An 18,492-nucleotide genomic window follows, 5' to 3' on the forward strand; every position below is an offset into this window, starting at 1 on the left:
TTAGATAATTACGTGACAGTTCCGTAAAATTTCCGACAACCACATTTCGCTCCAGAATTACGAAAAATGCACGTAATTTTTATTGAATATTTCTCTCAGTGTACCGAAGCAAGTATGATATTATTTATTTATTTCCACGCATTGACATAAATAATCGGAATTTTCTTCTGGAGATTAAAATTACTCTGATCATAAATTAAACAGTAATTTAAAGAAATAAGACAGAGAGATGTGGAGAGGGTAATCTCGAGGGGGTGACAGAGGACCACCCACATGAGAGCTATGTACACACATATGTGAGTTTTGCCTGGCGTTGACACATGACATAGGTGTACATTAATGTGCACTCATACCCTAGAGTTTTTCCCTTAGTTTTCCCTCGGACTCGCATCCATGACTCACATTATTACCCCCAGCACATTACCCACACGTGGAGGGAGAATTCTTTGTTCAGTAGGAGAACAAAAAAAAAAAGAGAGAGAGAGAAGAAAGAAACGAAAAATAAAAATATGAGAGTGTGTGGGTGATGTAACACACGCAGGCGCACAGACAGCTGTCACCTTACACCAGGGTAGAGGGTAGGGGGTAGGGGATGGTGGGTCGGCCATTCTCAACTTATCTCTAGGATCTTTGTAAACATGTCGTGAAATCCGAGTACCTGGGGGAAGAGGGGAAGAGCCATTGGCGTAGAGCCGCGGTCAGGATGGCTCGAGGGGGTCGATGGGACGAATTGACCGGTGAAAATACCAGCTTCTGCTGGAGTACTCATTCCTTCATTTTAACGTATCGACAGATACCGAAAAATAAGGGAGATAGTCGTTTCCAGGGGCAACCCGACGTGGAGATGATGCATCCCATTGAGTATTTCGACGGTCTTCACTCATCTTCTGGGTGGTGTCGATCTTCCGGAGGTCTCGAGGTCGATTATATTTGTCATTCTCAACAAATATTTTCTTTTTTGAAAAAAAGAAAAACTACCTCTGGAGAAAAACCTGTATTTTATCAGAATTTCTGGGAATAGTAGTAAATAATAATAGTATTAGTAGTAATAAATATAATATAAATAATAGTAATAATATTCTGATGAAAATTCAAATGCGAGGAATTTTTTGTTCTCGCTGACGGAGGACAGACAACCGCAGCATCGTGAAACCCAATCCAGGCTGCACTGCCACAAGTCCCCGGGTGTTGTGTGGCCATTCGGGGGACCCACACCGTAGATTCGCTCAGGCGTGCAATCATGGGGGCCCACTTTTAACGTACGAAGGCGGACTCAAGGTAGAGCTAAAAGCGACTCACGAATCAGATTACATTACCCCACCTTCGCACCGGTCTTATCTCCGTTCTTTACTCAACGTCCACGTCACTTGGCTTTATTCCACTTCGATGACACTACTTTTCCTCTATATTTTCATCCCATCAAACCTCCAGTCGAATGATTTCTGCCCCCAGGAAACCCTTCTACATAAATTAAAATCAATTATTAATAGAGAAACCGTTTTCTTTTTGTACAACTAAAAAAATATGGCGAGCAATTTCGCTACTCTATTTTTTCCGCTTGATTCGGTATTTTGTAATAAATAAATAATTAATTTGATTAATTCATTAAGAAATAATGATTAGGTGTCATCAGGTTAATGAAGGTGCATTCAATAAAATGTTCGATGGTTGATTAGAAAAAATGATATCTTCATTCGTTCTTTTAAGTAAATCTTACAATGACGTTCAATACCTATTTAACATCTAGTCGTATTAATTAATCAAAGGTTTATACATTTAATCTAGAGGTAAAGCATGGATTTAGCCTGGGGGAGGGGTTATTCGTTATCGGTTCCACTGGTTTGAAGGTACACTGGAGTCTGACCACTCTGGGCCACTTGAATTATTTGTGGCTGGGCTTGAATGGGAGCAGCTTGAATTATTATCGGTTGATTGCTACCACCTTGCACTTGCATTCGAATCATCTGCAGTTGTTGTGGGGTTAATTGAATCTGAAACAATAAAATTTCATTATGGCACGAACATCGAAATAAGAATACAAGTGAAAAGTACACGAAATAAAAAAAACTATTCTCGTACGATTAATCCTCAAATGACTCGTGAATGGGGCCAAATAAAATAGGGGGAAAAGCGAAGAGAGAAATAATTAAATAATTAAATAATGAGCGAATGCTCTATTTTAATTCCATGTATTCTTTTGTTTATCATAATAAAAAATAGTATAAAGTTAGATAAAACTTGAATAAATACTTACAGGTATTTGTTGAATATCGCCATTAGGTGTAACGATTTGCTGTACAATTTGAATGCCCCCAGTTTGAGGTGATGTTTGTTGGGGCTGTTGAAGTTGAATAACTTGCTGTCCACCTGCCTGTTGAGGGCTCTGAACAGTGACAGTCTGAGTTGTACTCGTATTCGTCGACTCTTGATCAACAGGACTGCCAATATTTATCGTTTGTATCTGTCCAGCATTTGGTTGAACAATCTGTATGGGCTGTGTTGCGCCATTGTTCTGGACAGTCTGATTGGCAGATGCTTGCTGTTGGGCCAGTTGGAAGTAATAGTGAACCTGATCTGAATTCATTACTGTGCGTACACCATCGGATTGGGCTTTACTCTGCTTCAATTCGTCTCTGGGGACGATGTCGATGAGAAAATCAAATTGATCGTACTTTGTTATCGCCATTGCAATGTCATTACGCTGGAGTGTTCTTCGTTTGTTGTCCTCGGTGTGTACCCACGCCCTCAGTGTCAACTCGTGGATGAATATCTCCGCTGCTTTTGAGAATAACATCGGGGCCTCGGCACTTATCATCTTCACGTCACCGTCCAGCTTCATTATCTTTTTTATCCTTGCCAGGGGGAGGGATTGTGTCTTCAGGTCCATCTGAAGAGGAATTCTACATGAATTTCTTATAATAAAAAATGTATTAGTGCTGTTTTATCTTAATTGTTTTCTATCCGAAATTTATTTGAGTTTTAACAATTAGTATTTGCAAAGGCGACATGCTGTAATTTTAATATTGGGAGATGCGTTCACCACAGATAATTATTCATCCGTTAAGATGAATTCATACCGAACTAACTGTCGCAATTTTCTTGATTTCCTCCGTTATTTTCGGCCAGAAGGTGAGAAGCGCCTGTTGTGCTTCTGAGCTTCCAGGTGATGCGATCTGGAGATCTCCATTTGAATCCACCGGATCTTCCACTTCGCTGTCCTGATTCCTGAAATTTGTTTATAAATTCTTAGAGTTCGATGACGATCTCTCATTTACACGAAATTATTTCCCACAACTTTTCAGGTTTTTCCCAATACGTGGGACAGAATTTTCGAGAATTCAGATACATTTCGCGGAAAAATAAAGATAAATATGCAAAATTGATAATAAAGATTTGGCGTAGAAGGGAGATAACCTAGAAGACAAAAGAAATGAGCTTTACTCACGCATTAACGAAGAAAACAGACATTTTGGGATGACAAATTTGTACCCAATAATAATCGACTGCCCCTCGTTACACCGAGTGCCGACACAACATTTATGGGATTTTAATAATTATCGAGAACCGATTGATTAATGACAACAAACAATTAGTGAGGTTAGAATTATTTGGATTATCAGCAACTTGATTTCGGAATTCGTAATGGCGGGTGTTCGATGCGCTGTCATATTGCGCGGATGGAGGGGAGAAATGAAAGGCGGGAAATATTGAAAAACAATGTATTATATATAGTATGTTTACATATCGTTGAGTAGAATTGTTCAATTGTGCATTGCTTTGTAGCTGCTTAACTTCTGGAATACGTGGTTGAGTACTTGTTTTGATGTGGGAATTGTCGAGGTATTTATTCTGATTATCTCGCCGAATTCTCGGATGTAGTAGTCGAGCTCAGACTCGTCCGATGAATCTTTTGATAACATGTATTTGTTTGTTAGTTGTGATAATTTTAGCAGGTCCGAACTGAATTCCTCATCGAGGTCGAAGAGTTCCAGGGCCGGCGGAGGCAATTCTTGGAAACTTGGAGGGAATACCTGCGAAGTTAATTAGAGATTAATCACAGAAATTCTTCATATGATTGAATTTTACTCTGATATCAAAGAGAATTATTACTGAGGGCTGAGTGGGCGGCAATGGAGTCTCAAAATGCGGTCGGATTAGAGTCAGTGGTTCGTGGTTGACGCCGAGAACTTCGAAGGCCTTGATGCATTCAGGTACAATCTTTAAATTAATTGAGTAAAAATTATGTTTGAATAGTTTCGTGTATTCTCGGGGTATGTCGATGTTATCGAGGTCTTGGGTGCAGACTTTTGGATTCTCCGCCTGTTGGGTGATGTCTGGGACGAATGTGTAATCAGGATACTGCAATGAATAATTAAATGACTAAATTTAATAAAAAGAACATTTTCTATTTTTATTCGTCATATTCATAACTGAGAAATGGATTATTCATTAAAAGCAGTTTGTGTTCTCTGCAAAGAGGAAAATATTAAATGTTCGAAAAGGAAAAACTGATTCATGGAATTAATTGGGGATTTCATCAATTTAGGAATAATATTGTTTTATTTACGAATATTACGAAAAATTATTGCTTTTGTTGATAGTCTTCACCTCAATGTCATCTGCACGATAATTCTTCGAGCCTTGATCCTTTGATTGAAAGAACTGGAAGATCATGTCCCTCAAGGCATCATTCTGCTCCTTTTCGACGTAGGAATCAGTCAGGAGACGAGAGGAGCCCAGGACGACTAATTTTCCTGCACTCGTGGGTGATGAATAATATGCGCAAATCGGTCTGTTCATTGGGATTGCGAGAGTTCCGGTAGATAAAGCCACTGTTGACGGTTGCACGACATTCAAAGTCGCTCCATATGGATAAACGAAATTCATGCGCCTGTGAATTTTTTAATTGCTAATCAAATCTTCGTTAATAAATTCCTAGAAATTCGGGAATTTAGAAATGATTAATAATACAAATTCGACTCCAATATCAATTGATTCTCCAGTCATGATATAACGGATGTAAAATATATCGAAAGTATACAAATAAAATTAATAAATAATGAGAAAGAAAAGACTCACGTGAAGTCTTCACGATTATGTACAAATCTAGAATTATTCGATAGGCCATGAGATACTGTACACTCCTTCGGGTGCAATGTTTGATTATAGTTCATTCGCACGACGAAATCTGAAATTAAGAGACTTATATTATTTTTAGTACATAAATAAAAAGATAGATAAGGAAATTCTCTCAATATGTTACCGTTGTTAACCATAATTCCGAATTCTTCAAGTAAAAAATTGATATTAGTATTGAATTTGTTTTCTCCTCCTTCACCCAGCATCACCAATACATTCCCTCCACCATTGATAAATCCCCGGATCGAATTCATCTCGAGTTCCGTGAATTTACTCCGGGGTTCGGCGAGCACGAGAACTTCCCCGTTGGCCAGAGTTTCTTGAGATAACACATCATTATTCCTAAACATAAATTCAAAATTGACAGCACCAAGAAAAATAAATTAATAAACAATGGAGTTATTATTATTATTACACTGAGGGGTAGATTCAACTGATAAATTAATTATCAGTCTTCGATAAAGCATTGATTTTTTTCTGTGTTACGAAATTTTGATGAAATGGATAATTGAAAATTGCATCAGTCACTAAACAAATTGAACCATTGAACTCACTCGATGAATTTCCACTTTTGTTTCAATTTTCTCTGCAAGACCTTGAATTCCTCATTGAGTCTTCTCTCATTTTTCGAAGTATCAAAAATAATGAGATGTTTATCGTTCTCCGCAGTCTCCATAACAGAATTAATCACTGAGTTATTGAAAATAAATATCGTTGGACAATTATTGGAGTAATTACGGATTAAAACACGTTGTTGTTGTCATGGCAACCGATCACAACAGTCGATCTGTCAAATGTGAGGAAGTCATTGGTCCGGGAGAAGAGCCAATCACAGGACATGAGGATTAATTTTCCTTTTGCACATGAATTAGTTTGGCCTGACTTGTTTAACCTGTACAGTTATGTCCCTCAGGTTTTAACTGAGTCAATCGTTAATTCAAAATAATAATGACTGATAAATTGCGGAGATATGAAAAAATCGATTTCCTGGGAGAGGGACAGGTAATGTCTGTTCAATTTACATATTTTCATTGGTATTTAATTTTTTTTAACACTTTTTTACAGTTTGCCACTGTTTATAAGGCTAAGGATTCAGAGACTGGCCACATCGTAGCTGTAAAAAAGGTTTGATTACCCAAATTAATTTAATAATACAGGAATCAAACTGAAGTAATTCGAGTAATTCTTTCGGTCCATGTGAAAACGAATTTAAATTCCAGATCAAGGTAGGGAGTAGAGCAGAAGCTAGAGATGGTATTAATCGCACAGCACTGAGGGAAATTAAATTACTCCAAGACTTGAAGCACGAAAATATCATTGGATTATTAGGTAAGCGAAATTGAATGTAAAATCGTGAATCAATTGATGAATAATTAATTCAAAGTCAATGCTCAAATTTAGGTTTTTATTCTTTATGCATGTATAAAGAATTCCGAAAACTTCAATTACAAATTTAAGGCCCGGATGGACTGTCTGGAAAAGATAATTTACTCCAAAATTGGGACTTCTAATTATTCCGTCAATTAATCGTTTTTTCCGATAATTGTTAGCTAGCGGCCTAGTTGTTGACAACCGCTAGAACGCTAGCTAACAATTATTGAAAAAAAACGATTAATTGCCAAAGTAATTAGGAATCCGAATTTCGGAGTAAATTATCTTTTCTAATCCACCCGAGCCTTAATCCATTTGATTCTAATAGTGGAATTGAGAATGAGCTGATATTTATAATTGATACATCGCTATTTTAAAATTTTGCACAGATGTATTTGGTCACAAGTCGAACGTGTCCCTCGTATTCGATTTTATGGACACCGACCTGGAGGTGATAATCAAGGACAACAGCATCGTATTGACAACTGCAAATATAAAATCATACATAATTCAGACTTTACAAGGTCTGGATTATCTCCACTTCAACTGGATACTCCACAGGGATTTGAAGCCAAATAATCTCTTGGTGGACAGTAAAGGGGTGTTGAAAATTGGTGATTTTGGTTTAGCCAAGTTTTTTGGCTCTCCGAACAGAATAAATACTCACCAAGTAGTAACGAGATGGTACAGATCCCCAGAGTTGCTTTATGGGGCAAGATTGTACGGCACTGGGGTAGATATGTGGGCTGTGGGGTGCATCCTGGCTGAGTTGCTACTGAGAATGCCTTTTCTCCCTGGGGAATCTGATCTCGATCAGCTAACAAGAATTTTTCAGGTGCCATATCAGTTTTTATTCTGTCCTGTTGTCTTGATTGTTAAATTGTACAAGAGAGCTTTTTCGGTTTTATTTGTAGACCCTGGGAACCCCGACCGAGGAGACGTGGAGAGGGATGAAAGAACTTCCCGATTTTATTCAGTTCAAGCCATTCCCAGGGACTCCCTTGAAGCACATCTTCACAGCAGCTGGAGACGATCTCCTCGACCTTATAGCCAGTTTACTTAGCATTAATCCTCAGGACAGGTGTACCTGTGATCAGGCTCTACAAATGGCTTATTTCAGCAACAAACCAGCACCCACAGTAGGTGCAAGATTGCCCCTGCCTCAAGCGATAAAGAAATTACCCGAGGAGAAACCCAGTCTCAAGAGGAAATTACTGGAATCTATGGATGGAGGCACTCTTGCCAAGCGATTACAATTCTAATCGCCAAATAATGACATTTGATTATTTTTATTGCGAATTATTATACGGAAATGTTATGTTTCGATTTATGTGAGAGTGCGACGTTGAGGATCCAATTGTGATTGATTTTATAAATAAAAGTATTTTCTCAACTTGTCGTTAATTATTGATGTTTGAAGCAACGTGCCACTGTAATTAATCGACAGATAATTGAAATTAGTTAATTAGGGATGAGTAAATATTTTTTCAGACAGTTTTAGCAGGGAATATTTCAATTTTCTTTTTTTTCAATTCAATACAAAATTATAATTTATAATAATCAACAATAATGAATAGTGACGGATTATATTCCAGATAACTGTAATCTCATGTTTTGGGATAGAATGAGATAATGACAGATAACGTCAATAATGGCTACTTGTCACTGTGTCCCGTCCAGTTGAAGCGGATAAACCCCTCGTAATTGTCACCGATAAACAATAAAAATGAATGTTGTGACAGCAATAAAGCTTTACATCACCCGGATGACAGAAGAAAGTGGTCCGGGTATGAAAGTTCTCCTGATGGACAAGCAGACGGTAAGAATATTCTCCAGATCTTTTAGGTTATCCCTCTCTGTCAAAATCCACCCAAACAATCACAACTGTCTATTTATTTTTATTTCACAGACCAGCATCGTGAGTTTGGTTTACAGTCACTCGGAGATACTGATGAAGGAGGTGTACCTGTTCGAAAAAATTGACGCTGTGGTACGAAGTGAGGCTCTAAGACACCTCAAGTGCATTGTATTTATCAGGCCAACCAAAGAAAATGTTGCATTACTCTGCAACGAATTGAGAAATCCGAAATATGGGACGTATTACATATGTAAGTTATTTAGTGCAGCTATTTTCTATTTTTTTCCTGTCAAATTTACGATTTCATCTCATCAAGAATCACTTGAGAATGATTATCAATTTAATAAATCCAATGATTCATTAATAATTGATGTTCAGATTTCAGTAACATCATCGCTAAAGCTGATATCAAACTTCTGGCTGACAGTGATGAGCAGGAAGTTGTTAGGGAAGTTCACGAGTATTATGCGGACTATCTAGCGATAAATCCTCATTTATTTTCACTTGGAATTCATGCATGTTCTGAAGGTAAACAAAATTATCCTGTCGACTTTGTAATTCTGAGATTTTTATCTAAAAAAATTAGTACAATCTTGAGGACTGATTATTCCTATATTTTTTTAAATAGTCATTATTAACTGGATCTTAAAAATAAATGGAATTATTATTTTTAAATGATTAACTTGCTCATAGGTTTAACATGGAATCCAGAACACCTCCACAGAAGCTGCGAGGGAATAATATCCGTGTTATTGTCCCTGAAAAAATGCCCTTACATTCGTTACCAGAGTAGTTCGAAAATGGCTAAGAGATTATCAGAGAAAATTCGTGAAGTGCTGACGAAGGAGTCGAATTCCTTCAAGTTCAGACAAGAGACTGATCCCATTCTGTTGATTCTCGATAGGAGAGATGATCCCGTGACGCCTTTACTGAATCAGTGGACATATCAGTCGATGGTCCACGAGTTGCTGACGATAAATAACAATCGAGTTGATTTGTCACACGTTAAGGGGATCTCCAAAGAATTGAGGGAAGTGGTTTTGAGCGCTGAACATGATGAGTTCTACGCTGAGAATTTGTACTTGAATTTTGGGGAAATTGGCCAGACGATTAAGGAATTGATGGAAGAATTCCAGAGGAAAGCGAAGAAACATCAGAAGGTGGAGAGTATTGCTGACATGAAGAACTTCGTTGAGGCCTATCCGTTGTTCAAAAAAATGTCGGGAACTGTTTCGAAACATGTGACAGTTGTCGGTGAATTATCGAATCTGGTCGGTCAGCACAATTTGTTGGAAGTCTCTGAAACTGAGCAAGAGCTTTGCTGTCAGAACGAGCACTCCAATCAGCTTCAGAAGATAAAAAAATTACTTAACAATTCTAAAGTACGAGACATCGATGCCACTAGATTAGTGATGTTATACGCTCTTCATTACGAGAAACACACGAACAATGAAATTGGAACTCTAGTCGAGATGTTGAAGAAACGAGATGTTCCAGAGAGATACACAAGACTTGTATATAACATTTTGGAGTACAGTGGTATCAATATGAGACAGTCGAATCTATTCGATCGCGAGGCGGTGGCAAAAATAACAAAGAAATTGTTCAAAGGATTGAGTGGTGTTGATAATGTCTACACACAGCACAATCCCCTTTTGACTGAGATCCTCGAGGATCTGATCAAGGGAAAATTAAATACTCAGACTTATCCTTACCTTGGAAATATGGTCATGACAAAAAGAACTCAAGATGTGATTGTCTTCGTCGTTGGTGGGGCAACTTACGAGGAGAGTCTGGCTGTTTACAACCTGAACAAGCAAAATCCTGGAGTCAAGGTTATCCTGGGTGGAACGACACTCCACAATTTTGAGAGCTTCTCCGGAGAAATTGTCTCAGCTACTGACGGTGTAGCATCGAAATACAAATCAAGGAACCACTGATCCATGAGGAGACCTGTTTTTCTAAAAATATTTATTCAGCATTCCCCTAAAATTAAATACCAATATTCACGCGGGGTCTCTCATCGATCGATTAGTTCCATTTATATTCATATGTTACTAATTACCAGTGTATAGTAATGATGAATTGTTCGTGAATAAAATAGCTTTGTTGTAAAATTAAGAAAAAAAAGAAATAATCAATTTTTCACAGCCTCTCACATCGTTCACCAGAAATATTAGAAACATTCAATTTTTATTTCAAGGAAAAGTTGTTCTCGCTGGATGAAAATTCATCCACTGAGAGCTAATGAATTAATTCAAAAGAAATAACAGAGAAGACGGTTTGGAGTATTTTTAATCCAGAATATGGGAAAGATCATCGAAAATTATTCAACATTTACGTATCCTTCTCGTCGTAGAGAGTCTCGTAATTCTCCTCTCGGGTATTTGTACATGGGTATCGAGAAAGAGTACCTATTGTTTAAATTATAACTTTTATTATACATCATCGCTTTTCATCCCTCCTATCTCTTCCTTTCACTTGAAGTTTTTTATAATCTATATGAAATATAAAATATACAACTCATCAATCATTTAACAATACCCGTGTAAATGGCGTAAGAAACCATGGCGACTGTTGCAAAAATTCCAGCTAATATCTGATTTCTCGTTTTGTGGGGAAATTCAGAGTCCGAGTCTTTGCTCAATTTCGTTTCGTTCTCCTTGGACTTGATCTTCTCGTACTTCTGATAATCAGCCTCGAAGTACCTCTGGGATATGCGTGAGACGAATTTAACGAGATTTGTGCATGCCTTGAGGTGGTTCTGAAGGGATGGATTTGGCAGTGGTATTTTCAGCAATGGTGCCAAGTACGAGAAGACTACTGCATCCAGATATGTTGGTTGTGAACCAAAAAAATAATCGGCATCACCCAGTCTCGTGGATAACAGATTTATGCATTTCTGGGCCTCGGAGTAGATTTTATTCTCGATGACAGTCATCACCTCCTCCGTTGGGAAAAGGATTTCTATCATGGCACGTGCGTGTTTCTCGTATTTCGAGGGGTAGTAGAAGTTCAAGGGGAATGGTATCGCTTTTGCATACCACGGCCGAATAAAATCGCTGAAATTTCGCTGATCGACCCACCTAGAATGATTAATTATGACGTAACATTATTAATTTTAAAGTTATAACAGAATTGTCAATTAAAAAATAATAAAAAATCATTGCTCGATTCGATTTTTTAAGTCTCAACAGTTAACAGCAACAATTTCAGAAATATCTCGGAATCTATGGAAGATAGGGAAATTTTTATAATGACCTTTTTGGTAGCTCTCAAGTGGACCTATAAAAACTGTCCTGTAAAAAATTGTGGTATATTCATAGATTCCGAGATATTCCCAAAAATTTGAAAAAACTGAAAACTGCATTCTGAGATTCTATAACTTAGGACTCACCAAATAAATTGAAAAGCTGGATACAGACTCTCCTTGAGCATGTACTCATAACTAAGAACCTCAGAGCACTGTTTAGGTGATAAATGGAAATCGGCATTGTAATTCCGTTTTCGGAATAATTGAATGATGTCTTGAATGGAATCGAATGAACTTGCCCCACATTTCAGGACCGGCAAGTGGCCTCTGGGTGTTCTGAAGGGATTGCTTGTTGGATTGACACTCAAAGGTACTCCAGTGAATTTAGCGTAGGCCTGCAAGCATCAGAACAACAAATTAATTATTAAAAAAAAAATAGTAAACAAGATAATTCAGAACTCACCAGAACTTGCAGGCAGGGAATATCCACAGAGGGTAGACCCCAGTCCCCTTTCCAAATATTCAGCTGATACTCATTATCCAGATTCATGTTCGAGGATCATTAGTCACCAGGGGAAGGTCAATCAATGAGCTTGTCATTGAAATTTTCGTTGAAACAATTGATGTACTTTCAATGAGGCAGATGTTTCGTTCATCTAACCTGAAAATTCTCTCGTTTTTGTCACGGCGGATTTTTATCGCGCCAGTTGCGCCATAAAATCGTGAGAAAAACGCGGAAAATTACTCTATCATTCAACCCCTTCACACGCATGCGCCGGTAGTATCAACAGGTGATTGAAGATCATTTGAAGAATTACATTAAATACCGAAATTGTGAGAACAGGTGTGATTTGTTTTAGAAAAAAATCACCGGTAAAATCAGGATGGATTGTTCTTCAATTCTGCAATAAAACTCTCGTCTCTCCAGAAGATCAACTCCAGTTCTGTAGGCAGTGACAGCTGATTGGATTAACGACGGATCAGAGAATTTATTTTAGGACCGGTTGGATCACCTGGAAAAGATAATTTACTCCAAAATTGGGATTCCTAATTACTCTGGCAATTAATCGTTTTTTTTTCAGTAATTGTTAGCTAGCGTTCTAGCGGTTGTCAATGACTAGAGCGCTAGCTAACAATTATCGGAAAAAACAATTAATTGCTGGAGTAATTAGAAGTCCCAATTTTGGAGTAAATGATCTTTTCTAGACAGTCCATCTGGGCCTTAAGCTGATGATGAAATGGAAATAAAGCAATTGTCATCATGAGGTTTACTATAAATTCAATTCAATTGGAAAGAGTAATTGTAATTGTAATGTTCATTAACGATTAACGTCCGATTACAAGGAATTCGTGGACTAGTTTTCCTGTGGATGATATGGTCATCACAGGGGGTTTTCCTTCTTCAAAAAACTTCACCACACACTCGGAGAACCTGTCAGGAATTCCTGGTGGCATTAAATCAACGGGAATGCCCAGTTGTCCACTTCCAGGTCTGGGCTCTGAAAGGATGAGATATTAGGACGATCTAAATTTTCGCAATTCCAGTTTTAATTCAATGAAAAATGATCGATATTCATTGCCGATTTCCCGCGATTTTCCGTTTTTTAAACAAAAATTTATTGAATATCTTCTATAATTGGAAAATTTACGACAAATGTTTGAACTTTTGAGAATAGTTTTTGATTATTCCCAAAAACACATGATCATATGACCTATATAAAAGGGTCTTAAGTTGATTTGTAAATAAAATAAAAGGGAATCTTAAGGCCCGGATGGACTGTCTGAAAAGATAATTTACTCCAAAATTGGGACTTCTAATTACTCCGTCAATTAATCGTTTTTTCCGATAATTGTTAGCTAGCGGCCTAGTTGTTGACAACCGCTAGAACACTAGCTAACAATTATTGAAAAAAAACGATTAATTGCCAAAGTAATTAGGAATCCGAATTTCGGAGTAAATTATCTTTTCTAGATAATCCAACCGAGCCTTAAGTCTCTATAAACAGCTCTAGAAATCGTAATCACAACGAAAACAACACATCGAACTGATAACATATTGGAATATTCAGATTTAGACACGAAAAAACGGAATATCTTGCTTTGACAAATAATACCAGTTCAGTAGCTGAACAATTCACACTTCACCACATGTATATATAATCTTCAACAACATCCAATCGGATGGGCACTTATTTTTTTATATAATCCTGACGCAATTACCGTGATGACATTTCAATTAATTGCATGTGGAAAAGTGCCACTATTCTTCATTAGAAATTAACATACCGGAAGTGTTATATAAATAATTATTATATATATGTTTATATATGTATTCATACATTTATTTATACATATTTTTGGTTTATTGTTATATAATTTATAATAAATTATTGTGTGGGATTTAATAATTTCGAAGAACAAAGAATTCAATAGAAATTACAAAACATTATCACATCTTCTTCATAAAAATTCCTACACTATTTCCCTTCGGAATTACGGAAAAATCACTGAATTTTCATTGGATATTCTCTCAGTGGGAATTAATACGAAAAGAATTCATAATTTAATGAACATATTCATTTATTTTCAGTGGAGCGGCAAAAAATACATTTCCATAACAAGATTTATTACAAATCTAGATTAACAAATATTTTTTATCAAAGGAAAGAGCAGAGGAAAATTCTTTAGATTGCTGAGTTAACGTCCGATCCCAGGGAATTTATGTATGAGCTTTCCTGTTCCGGTAATGGTGACAGCAGGAGGTTTTCCCTTTTCGAAAACCGTGAACGTACACTCGGCTGAGCTATCAGGAATACCTGGTGGCACTTTATCCGCAGGAAACTCCCAATTTTCGATTACCAAGTCTGGATTCTGTGGAGTAATTACTATAATAATTTCATCCGTCATATCTGAAGAAAATTAGAACATAATCGATTCGAATCTATGATGATGAGTCTACATGACTTTTAGAGAATGTAAACGAAATGATTTTTTTTTAATTGCAAAATAATTATTGATACCGCTACAAATGGACAACTGGTGGGATACACTCCAATGGGCCGGCCATGGTCCACTATTCCTTTTCCAATTATTGGATCGTTGAAGAGGTCGCACATTAATGACTCGAAATGCATCATCTCGATACCATCCAAAATCAAATCTATTCCAATCTACAAATCATATAAATATGATTCATCATTTACAACATTAAAAAAATTTCACTAAAAGAAATCTATGTATCATTCATTAATTAATCAATATTAATATTACAATAATAATGTTAATAATGAATTAATTCACAACATTAGCGATAAAAAATGGAAAATCGTTCCGAAGTTTTTGAAATTGCAGAATTCGTTTGTAATTTTCATTAACTAAATCAACAAATATAACATCAACAATATCAATAGAATCATTAATTAGTATAGGAGAGGATTTAAAAAAATGGAGTGTACCATCATGTTGGGAGGAAGGTCTTGTTTAATCGGTGTTTTCAGTGAAACTTGTTCTCCGACAGGATCGAAAATCACAGTCCAAGGATCGAAAAACGGATTCTCCTCCATTTTAACGTTTACTTCCTCGACGACGATATGGGTGAACGGCTGTCAAATGGAAAATAAAATACAGATAAGACTTTATGCAAGAGAATTTTTCAATAAACAAATGGAAAAACACCTTACGTCCGCATAAACCGCCGGAAAAATCGTAACCGCGATAAGTGCAATGCACTGGACTGATAACATACTGAATTCGCAAGGATAAACGATAAATAATGCCATTGCACTAGCTGCTTCATTTATATAGAATCTCCAATCATTTCCCAGAAGATTACTCTCTCCCTTTTTTATACATAACGACGTAACAGATTTGATTTGACTCGATTATTTGCATGTGATAAATTTATAATAAAAATCCACACCGATTATAGATATTGTCACATGATACCGGAAGTAAATAATCACCAGATAAATATGTCAATCCGGAAGTCGTGTTGTGAAGGAAAGATCATTCTAATTGCTGGAGAATAATCTTCTGCAATTTTTAATAATTACCAGAGATTACCCTTTATCTTAAATTTATTATAATTTTCTAGGAAAATTTTCGTAATAGAAATTCAGGCATTTTTCCAGCATCCAGAATTTCTCTGATATATATACAAAACGGAATAATATAATATAATATATATAAGACGAAATTAATTGAACTAGTTTATATAAACGAAAAATATGATTTGTTAGATCGGATTTTTTATTTGTCCATTATTTTTGAAGAGCACATATTTGTTCTTGGAATGAAGAATTTATATACTACTTTTTTATATTAGATTTCGAGAAGTCGAAACTGCAAACTCCATGTTTCGACGAAAACGGCCTTGTGAATACGAGGAAGATATCGTATTAATATTTACTGTGCTACGCCGATAACTCCTTAATAAAAAAAAAATTCCACCTCGAACGCTAGATTTTCTATTTCAAAATATTTCATTGAATGAAGAACAATTACCCCGACCCAAATAGTGATTTTTTTAGTGAGTTATATCCGTCAGTTTTGCATAAGTCGTGAATGATGTCATCCTTAACGAAATTTCTGTGAGTCAATGGTGCTTAATTGATTGATTAAGTAATTAATTAGTAATTATAATTGTTAATCTATTTTAGGATAATATTCGCTGTTTTCGCTGATTCTAAAGAATTAGACACTGACGAAAACCTACCGGAAGATGTCTCAATACCATTTTTCAATTTTACTCAGAGTCCAGAAAACAAAATAGAAAAATGTGTAATGAATGATTGCGTGAATACAGCGAAAAAGTATTCGGAATTAGTGGATGAGGCATTTGAGCCATGCGAAAATTTCTATGAGTTTTCTTGTGGTCGTGGAATATTCACTCGTTTTTCACAATCCGAAAATGCCGGTGATGGATGTGATGTTGTCAGAGGTACCCTCAGGAAAAATCTTCATGGAAAAAAAATATTGTTCTTTTAATTTAATAATAGCTTAAGGACCGGTTGGATTGTCTGGAAAAGATAATTTACTCCAAAATTGGGATTCCTAATTACTCTGGCAATTAATCGTTTTTTTTTCAATAATTGTTAGCTAGCGTTCTAGCGGTTGTCAACGACTAGAACGCTAGCTAACAATTATCGGAAAAAACAATTAATTGGCAGAGTAATTAGGAATCCCAATTTTGGAGTAAATTATCTTTCCGAAATACTCCATCCGGCCCTTAATTTATACATTTGATTTAAAGCTCGGGTGGATTATCTAGAAAAGATAATTTACTCCGAAATTCGGATTCCTAATTACTTTGGCAATTAATCGTTTTTTTCAATAATTGTTAGCTAGCGTTTTAGCGGTTGTCAACGACTAGAACGCTAGCTAACAATTATCGGAAAAAACAATTAATTGGCGGAGTAATTAGGAATTCCAATTTTGGAGTAAATAATCTTTCCGAGATACTCCATCCGGCCCTTAAAAATTATTCAGACATGCTGGAGAGCCCAGTAGAAGATACTGACATTTATCCAATTCAGAAAGCCAAGAAGTTGTATCAATCATGCGTGAGCTCTGGTGAGTACTTCTTCATTGAAATCTTCTCAGCAAACTCGAGTAATTGTTGTGGTTTATTTCATAATTAATAAATAATTATAGACCTCTCACCAATGGCGTTCATGATGGAATCACTTATTGAGGAAAATGGCGGCTGGCCGATGCTCCTGGACTTTGAAGCTTGGAAAGAAGATGAACATTCGTGGCAAGAAATTGATCTAAATGTTGCACGTTCAACTGGAGAATACGCATTTTTCGGTATAGATTTCATTCCAATACCAGGCGGAGATCCTGAAGACCAGAATATTTACGTGAGCTTTTTTTTGTTATTCAAATCATTATAGACAGTACGTAACCTTTCCATTTTCCGGCGTAATCTTGAGCCCAGACTTTCGATTGTCTTTCAAACATTGACCTATTTTATTGTTGACATAGAGAAGTTCTACACTCTTATCTACAATCTTCAAATAGTATCAGCAAATTTTGAATCTGAAAAAAGAGGAGGACAGAGTTTTGAAGTACATCGGGTAATTTAAAGCCCGGATGGACTGCCTGGAAAAGATAATTTACTTCAAAATTGGGACTTCTAATTACTCCGTCAATTAATCGTTTTTTCCGATAATTGTTAGCTAGCGGCCTAGTTGTTGGCAACAGCTAGAACGCTAGCTAACAATTATTGAAAAAAACGATTAATTGCCAAAGTAATTAGGAATCCGAATTTCGGAGTAAATGGTCTTTTCTAGATAATCCACCCGAGCCTTAAACATTTTTTTATAGCTCAACACGCCTGAAGAAGAAACCCTGCCATTAGAAGAGAATGAGGAAGAATATTACTCCGGCGTTAAACGTTTGCTGACATCATTTTTTGGCGAAAGAAAAATTAATGTTTCTGTAGAACAACTGAGGAAAGATATTCATAATCTGTACATATTTGAAAAGGCACTGCAAGAGGTACTGAAAATCGAACAGTATTTGTAATCAATATTCAATATTTTAGTATTTTTCATTAACATTAAGTAATTAAGTTCGTTAAATGTAGATTTGGGGAATTTCTAGACAGATAAATGTTCGGTCAGACTTCTTGGTCAACTAATCAGCAGCTCAAAAAAAAATTAGTTGAAAATTATTCTAGTAACAATGAAGGGATTATTAGGAGTTTGATTAAGGGCCGGATGGAGTATCTCGGAAAGATAATTTACTCCAAAATTGGGATTCCTAATTACTCCGCCAATTAATTGTTTTTTCCGATAATTGTTAGCTAGCGTTCTAGTCGTTGACAACCGCTAGAACGCTAGCTAACAATTATTGAAAAAAAACGATT

At 36.3% G+C, this 18,492-nt stretch overlaps 7 protein-coding genes across 9 annotated transcripts; 3 read left to right on the top strand and 4 right to left on the bottom strand.

Annotated features, from left to right (window-relative positions):
- Positions 1–1,667: 1,667 nt before the first annotated feature.
- Positions 1,668–3,626, bottom strand: LOC105273678 (nuclear factor Y-box C). 2 transcript variants are annotated; one of them, XM_011316255.1, is made up of 4 exons: positions 3,446–3,626; positions 3,087–3,225; positions 2,255–2,887; positions 1,668–1,991 (listed from the first exon to the last, which is right to left on the bottom strand). In XM_011316255.1, exons 1-4 carry the CDS (start codon positions 3,466–3,468, stop codon positions 1,818–1,820), a joined length of 969 nt encoding a protein of 322 aa, XP_011314557.1. In that variant the 5' UTR covers positions 3,469–3,626; the 3' UTR covers positions 1,668–1,817. The 2 variants fall into 2 exon arrangements, with proteins under 2 accessions (XP_011314557.1, XP_011314556.1); XM_011316254.1 differs by having other exon boundaries at positions 3,078–3,225.
- A 125-nt stretch (positions 3,627–3,751) lies between these two features.
- Positions 3,752–5,882, bottom strand: IFT52 (intraflagellar transport 52). Its single transcript, XM_011316257.1, has 6 exons — positions 5,694–5,882; positions 5,264–5,481; positions 5,080–5,188; positions 4,609–4,891; positions 4,111–4,359; positions 3,752–4,031 (listed from the first exon to the last, which is right to left on the bottom strand). Exons 1-6 carry the CDS (start codon positions 5,813–5,815, stop codon positions 3,762–3,764), a joined length of 1,251 nt encoding a protein of 416 aa, XP_011314559.1. The 5' UTR covers positions 5,816–5,882; the 3' UTR covers positions 3,752–3,761.
- Positions 5,883–6,010: 128 nt separating this feature from the next.
- Positions 6,011–7,903, top strand: Cdk7 (Cyclin-dependent kinase 7). Its single transcript, XM_011316256.1, has 5 exons — positions 6,011–6,141; positions 6,205–6,264; positions 6,360–6,468; positions 6,900–7,345; positions 7,425–7,903. Exons 1-5 carry the CDS (start codon positions 6,088–6,090, stop codon positions 7,770–7,772), a joined length of 1,017 nt encoding a protein of 338 aa, XP_011314558.1. The 5' UTR covers positions 6,011–6,087; the 3' UTR covers positions 7,773–7,903.
- Positions 7,904–8,160: 257 nt separating this feature from the next.
- Vps45 (vacuolar protein sorting 45) lies at positions 8,161–10,475 on the top strand. The gene is made up of 4 exons (XM_011316258.1): positions 8,161–8,329; positions 8,420–8,618; positions 8,747–8,896; positions 9,062–10,475. Exons 1-4 carry the CDS (start codon positions 8,237–8,239, stop codon positions 10,306–10,308), a joined length of 1,689 nt encoding a protein of 562 aa, XP_011314560.1. The 5' UTR covers positions 8,161–8,236; the 3' UTR covers positions 10,309–10,475.
- A 171-nt stretch (positions 10,476–10,646) lies between these two features.
- LOC105273682 (metaxin-1) lies at positions 10,647–12,307 on the bottom strand. Its single transcript, XM_011316259.1, has 3 exons — positions 12,085–12,307; positions 11,766–12,016; positions 10,647–11,454 (listed from the first exon to the last, which is right to left on the bottom strand). The coding sequence occupies exons 1-3, from the start codon at positions 12,169–12,171 to the stop codon at positions 10,899–10,901; spliced, it is 894 nt and encodes a 297-aa protein (XP_011314561.1). The 5' UTR covers positions 12,172–12,307; the 3' UTR covers positions 10,647–10,898.
- A 1,873-nt stretch (positions 12,308–14,180) lies between these two features.
- LOC105273683 (uncharacterized) lies at positions 14,181–15,440 on the bottom strand. 2 transcript variants are annotated; one of them, XM_011316260.1, is made up of 4 exons: positions 15,302–15,440; positions 15,077–15,223; positions 14,642–14,791; positions 14,181–14,492 (listed from the first exon to the last, which is right to left on the bottom strand). In XM_011316260.1, the coding sequence occupies exons 1-4, from the start codon at positions 15,398–15,400 to the stop codon at positions 14,319–14,321; spliced, it is 570 nt and encodes a 189-aa protein (XP_011314562.1). In that variant the 5' UTR covers positions 15,401–15,440; the 3' UTR covers positions 14,181–14,318. The 2 variants fall into 2 exon arrangements, with proteins under 2 accessions (XP_011314562.1, XP_011314563.1); XM_011316261.1 differs by having other exon boundaries at positions 15,297–15,440.
- Positions 15,441–15,890: 450 nt separating this feature from the next.
- LOC105273748 (membrane metallo-endopeptidase-like 1) lies at positions 15,891–18,149 on the top strand. Its single transcript, XM_011316355.1, has 5 exons — positions 15,891–16,210; positions 16,280–16,560; positions 17,109–17,192; positions 17,274–17,482; positions 17,949–18,149. The coding sequence occupies exons 1-5, from the start codon at positions 16,185–16,187 to the stop codon at positions 18,147–18,149; spliced, it is 801 nt and encodes a 266-aa protein (XP_011314657.1). The 5' UTR covers positions 15,891–16,184.
- Positions 18,150–18,492: the final 343 nt, after the last annotated feature.

Source organism: Fopius arisanus, unplaced genomic scaffold, assembly GCF_000806365.1.
Source record: "Fopius arisanus strain USDA-PBARC FA_bdor unplaced genomic scaffold, ASM80636v1 scaffold00006, whole genome shotgun sequence".
NCBI lineage: Eukaryota > Metazoa > Arthropoda > Insecta > Hymenoptera > Braconidae > Fopius > Fopius arisanus.

Bases quoted from the DNA above. Each gene is read 5' to 3' on its own strand.
- LOC105273748 (XM_011316355.1), top strand. From the start codon at position 16,185: ATGATGTCATCCTTAACGAAATTTCT. The intron at 16,561-17,108 runs GTACCCTCAGGA...AAAATTATTCAG, and splicing joins TGGATGTGATGTTGTCAGAG to ACATGCTGGAGAGCCCAGTA. The intron at 17,193-17,273 runs GTGAGTACTTCT...AAATAATTATAG, and splicing joins TCAATCATGCGTGAGCTCTG to ACCTCTCACCAATGGCGTTC.
- Cdk7 (XM_011316256.1), top strand. From the start codon at position 6,088: ATGACTGATAAATTGCGGAGATATGAAAAAATCGATTTCCTGGGAGAG. The intron at 6,142-6,204 runs GTAATGTCTGTT...ACTTTTTTACAG, and splicing joins ATTTCCTGGGAGAGGGACAG to TTTGCCACTGTTTATAAGGC. The intron at 6,469-6,899 runs GTAAGCGAAATT...AATTTTGCACAG, and splicing joins AAATATCATTGGATTATTAG to ATGTATTTGGTCACAAGTCG.
- Vps45 (XM_011316258.1), top strand. From the start codon at position 8,237: ATGAATGTTGTGACAGCAATAAAGCTTTACATCACCCGGATGACAGAA. The intron at 8,330-8,419 runs GTAAGAATATTC...TTTATTTCACAG, and splicing joins TCCTGATGGACAAGCAGACG to ACCAGCATCGTGAGTTTGGT. The intron at 8,619-8,746 runs GTAAGTTATTTA...ATTGATGTTCAG, and splicing joins ATATGGGACGTATTACATAT to ATTTCAGTAACATCATCGCT.
- IFT52 (XM_011316257.1), bottom strand. From the start codon at position 5,815: ATGGAGACTGCGGAGAACGATAAACATCTCATTATTTTTGATACTTCG. The intron at 5,189-5,263 runs GTAACATATTGA...TCTTAATTTCAG, and splicing joins CGGAATTATGGTTAACAACG to ATTTCGTCGTGCGAATGAAC. The intron at 4,032-4,110 runs GTAATAATTCTC...TTAACTTCGCAG, and splicing joins TGCCGCCCACTCAGCCCTCA to GTATTCCCTCCAAGTTTCCA.
- LOC105273683 (XM_011316260.1), bottom strand. From the start codon at position 15,400: ATGGCATTATTTATCGTTTATCCTTGCGAATTCAGTATGTTATCAGTC. The intron at 14,792-15,076 runs GTACACTCCATT...TATGATTTGTAG, and splicing joins ACCTTCCTCCCAACATGATG to ATTGGAATAGATTTGATTTT. The intron at 14,493-14,641 runs GTATCAATAATT...ATTACTCCACAG, and splicing joins CCAGTTGTCCATTTGTAGCG to AATCCAGACTTGGTAATCGA.
- LOC105273678 (XM_011316254.1), bottom strand. From the start codon at position 3,468: ATGTCTGTTTTCTTCGTTAATGC. The intron at 2,888-3,077 runs GTATGAATTCAT...ATTCCTCTTCAG, and splicing joins AAATTGCGACAGTTAGTTCG to ATGGACCTGAAGACACAATC. The intron at 1,992-2,254 runs GTAAGTATTTAT...TTATTGTTTCAG, and splicing joins GCGATATTCAACAAATACCT to ATTCAATTAACCCCACAACA.
- LOC105273682 (XM_011316259.1), bottom strand. From the start codon at position 12,171: ATGAATCTGGATAATGAGTATCAGCTGAATATTTGGAAAGGGGACTGG. The intron at 12,017-12,084 runs GTGAGTTCTGAA...TGATGCTTGCAG, and splicing joins TTCCCTGCCTGCAAGTTCTG to GCCTACGCTAAATTCACTGG. The intron at 11,455-11,765 runs GTGAGTCCTAAG...TAATCATTCTAG, and splicing joins CCAGCTTTTCAATTTATTTG to GTGGGTCGATCAGCGAAATT.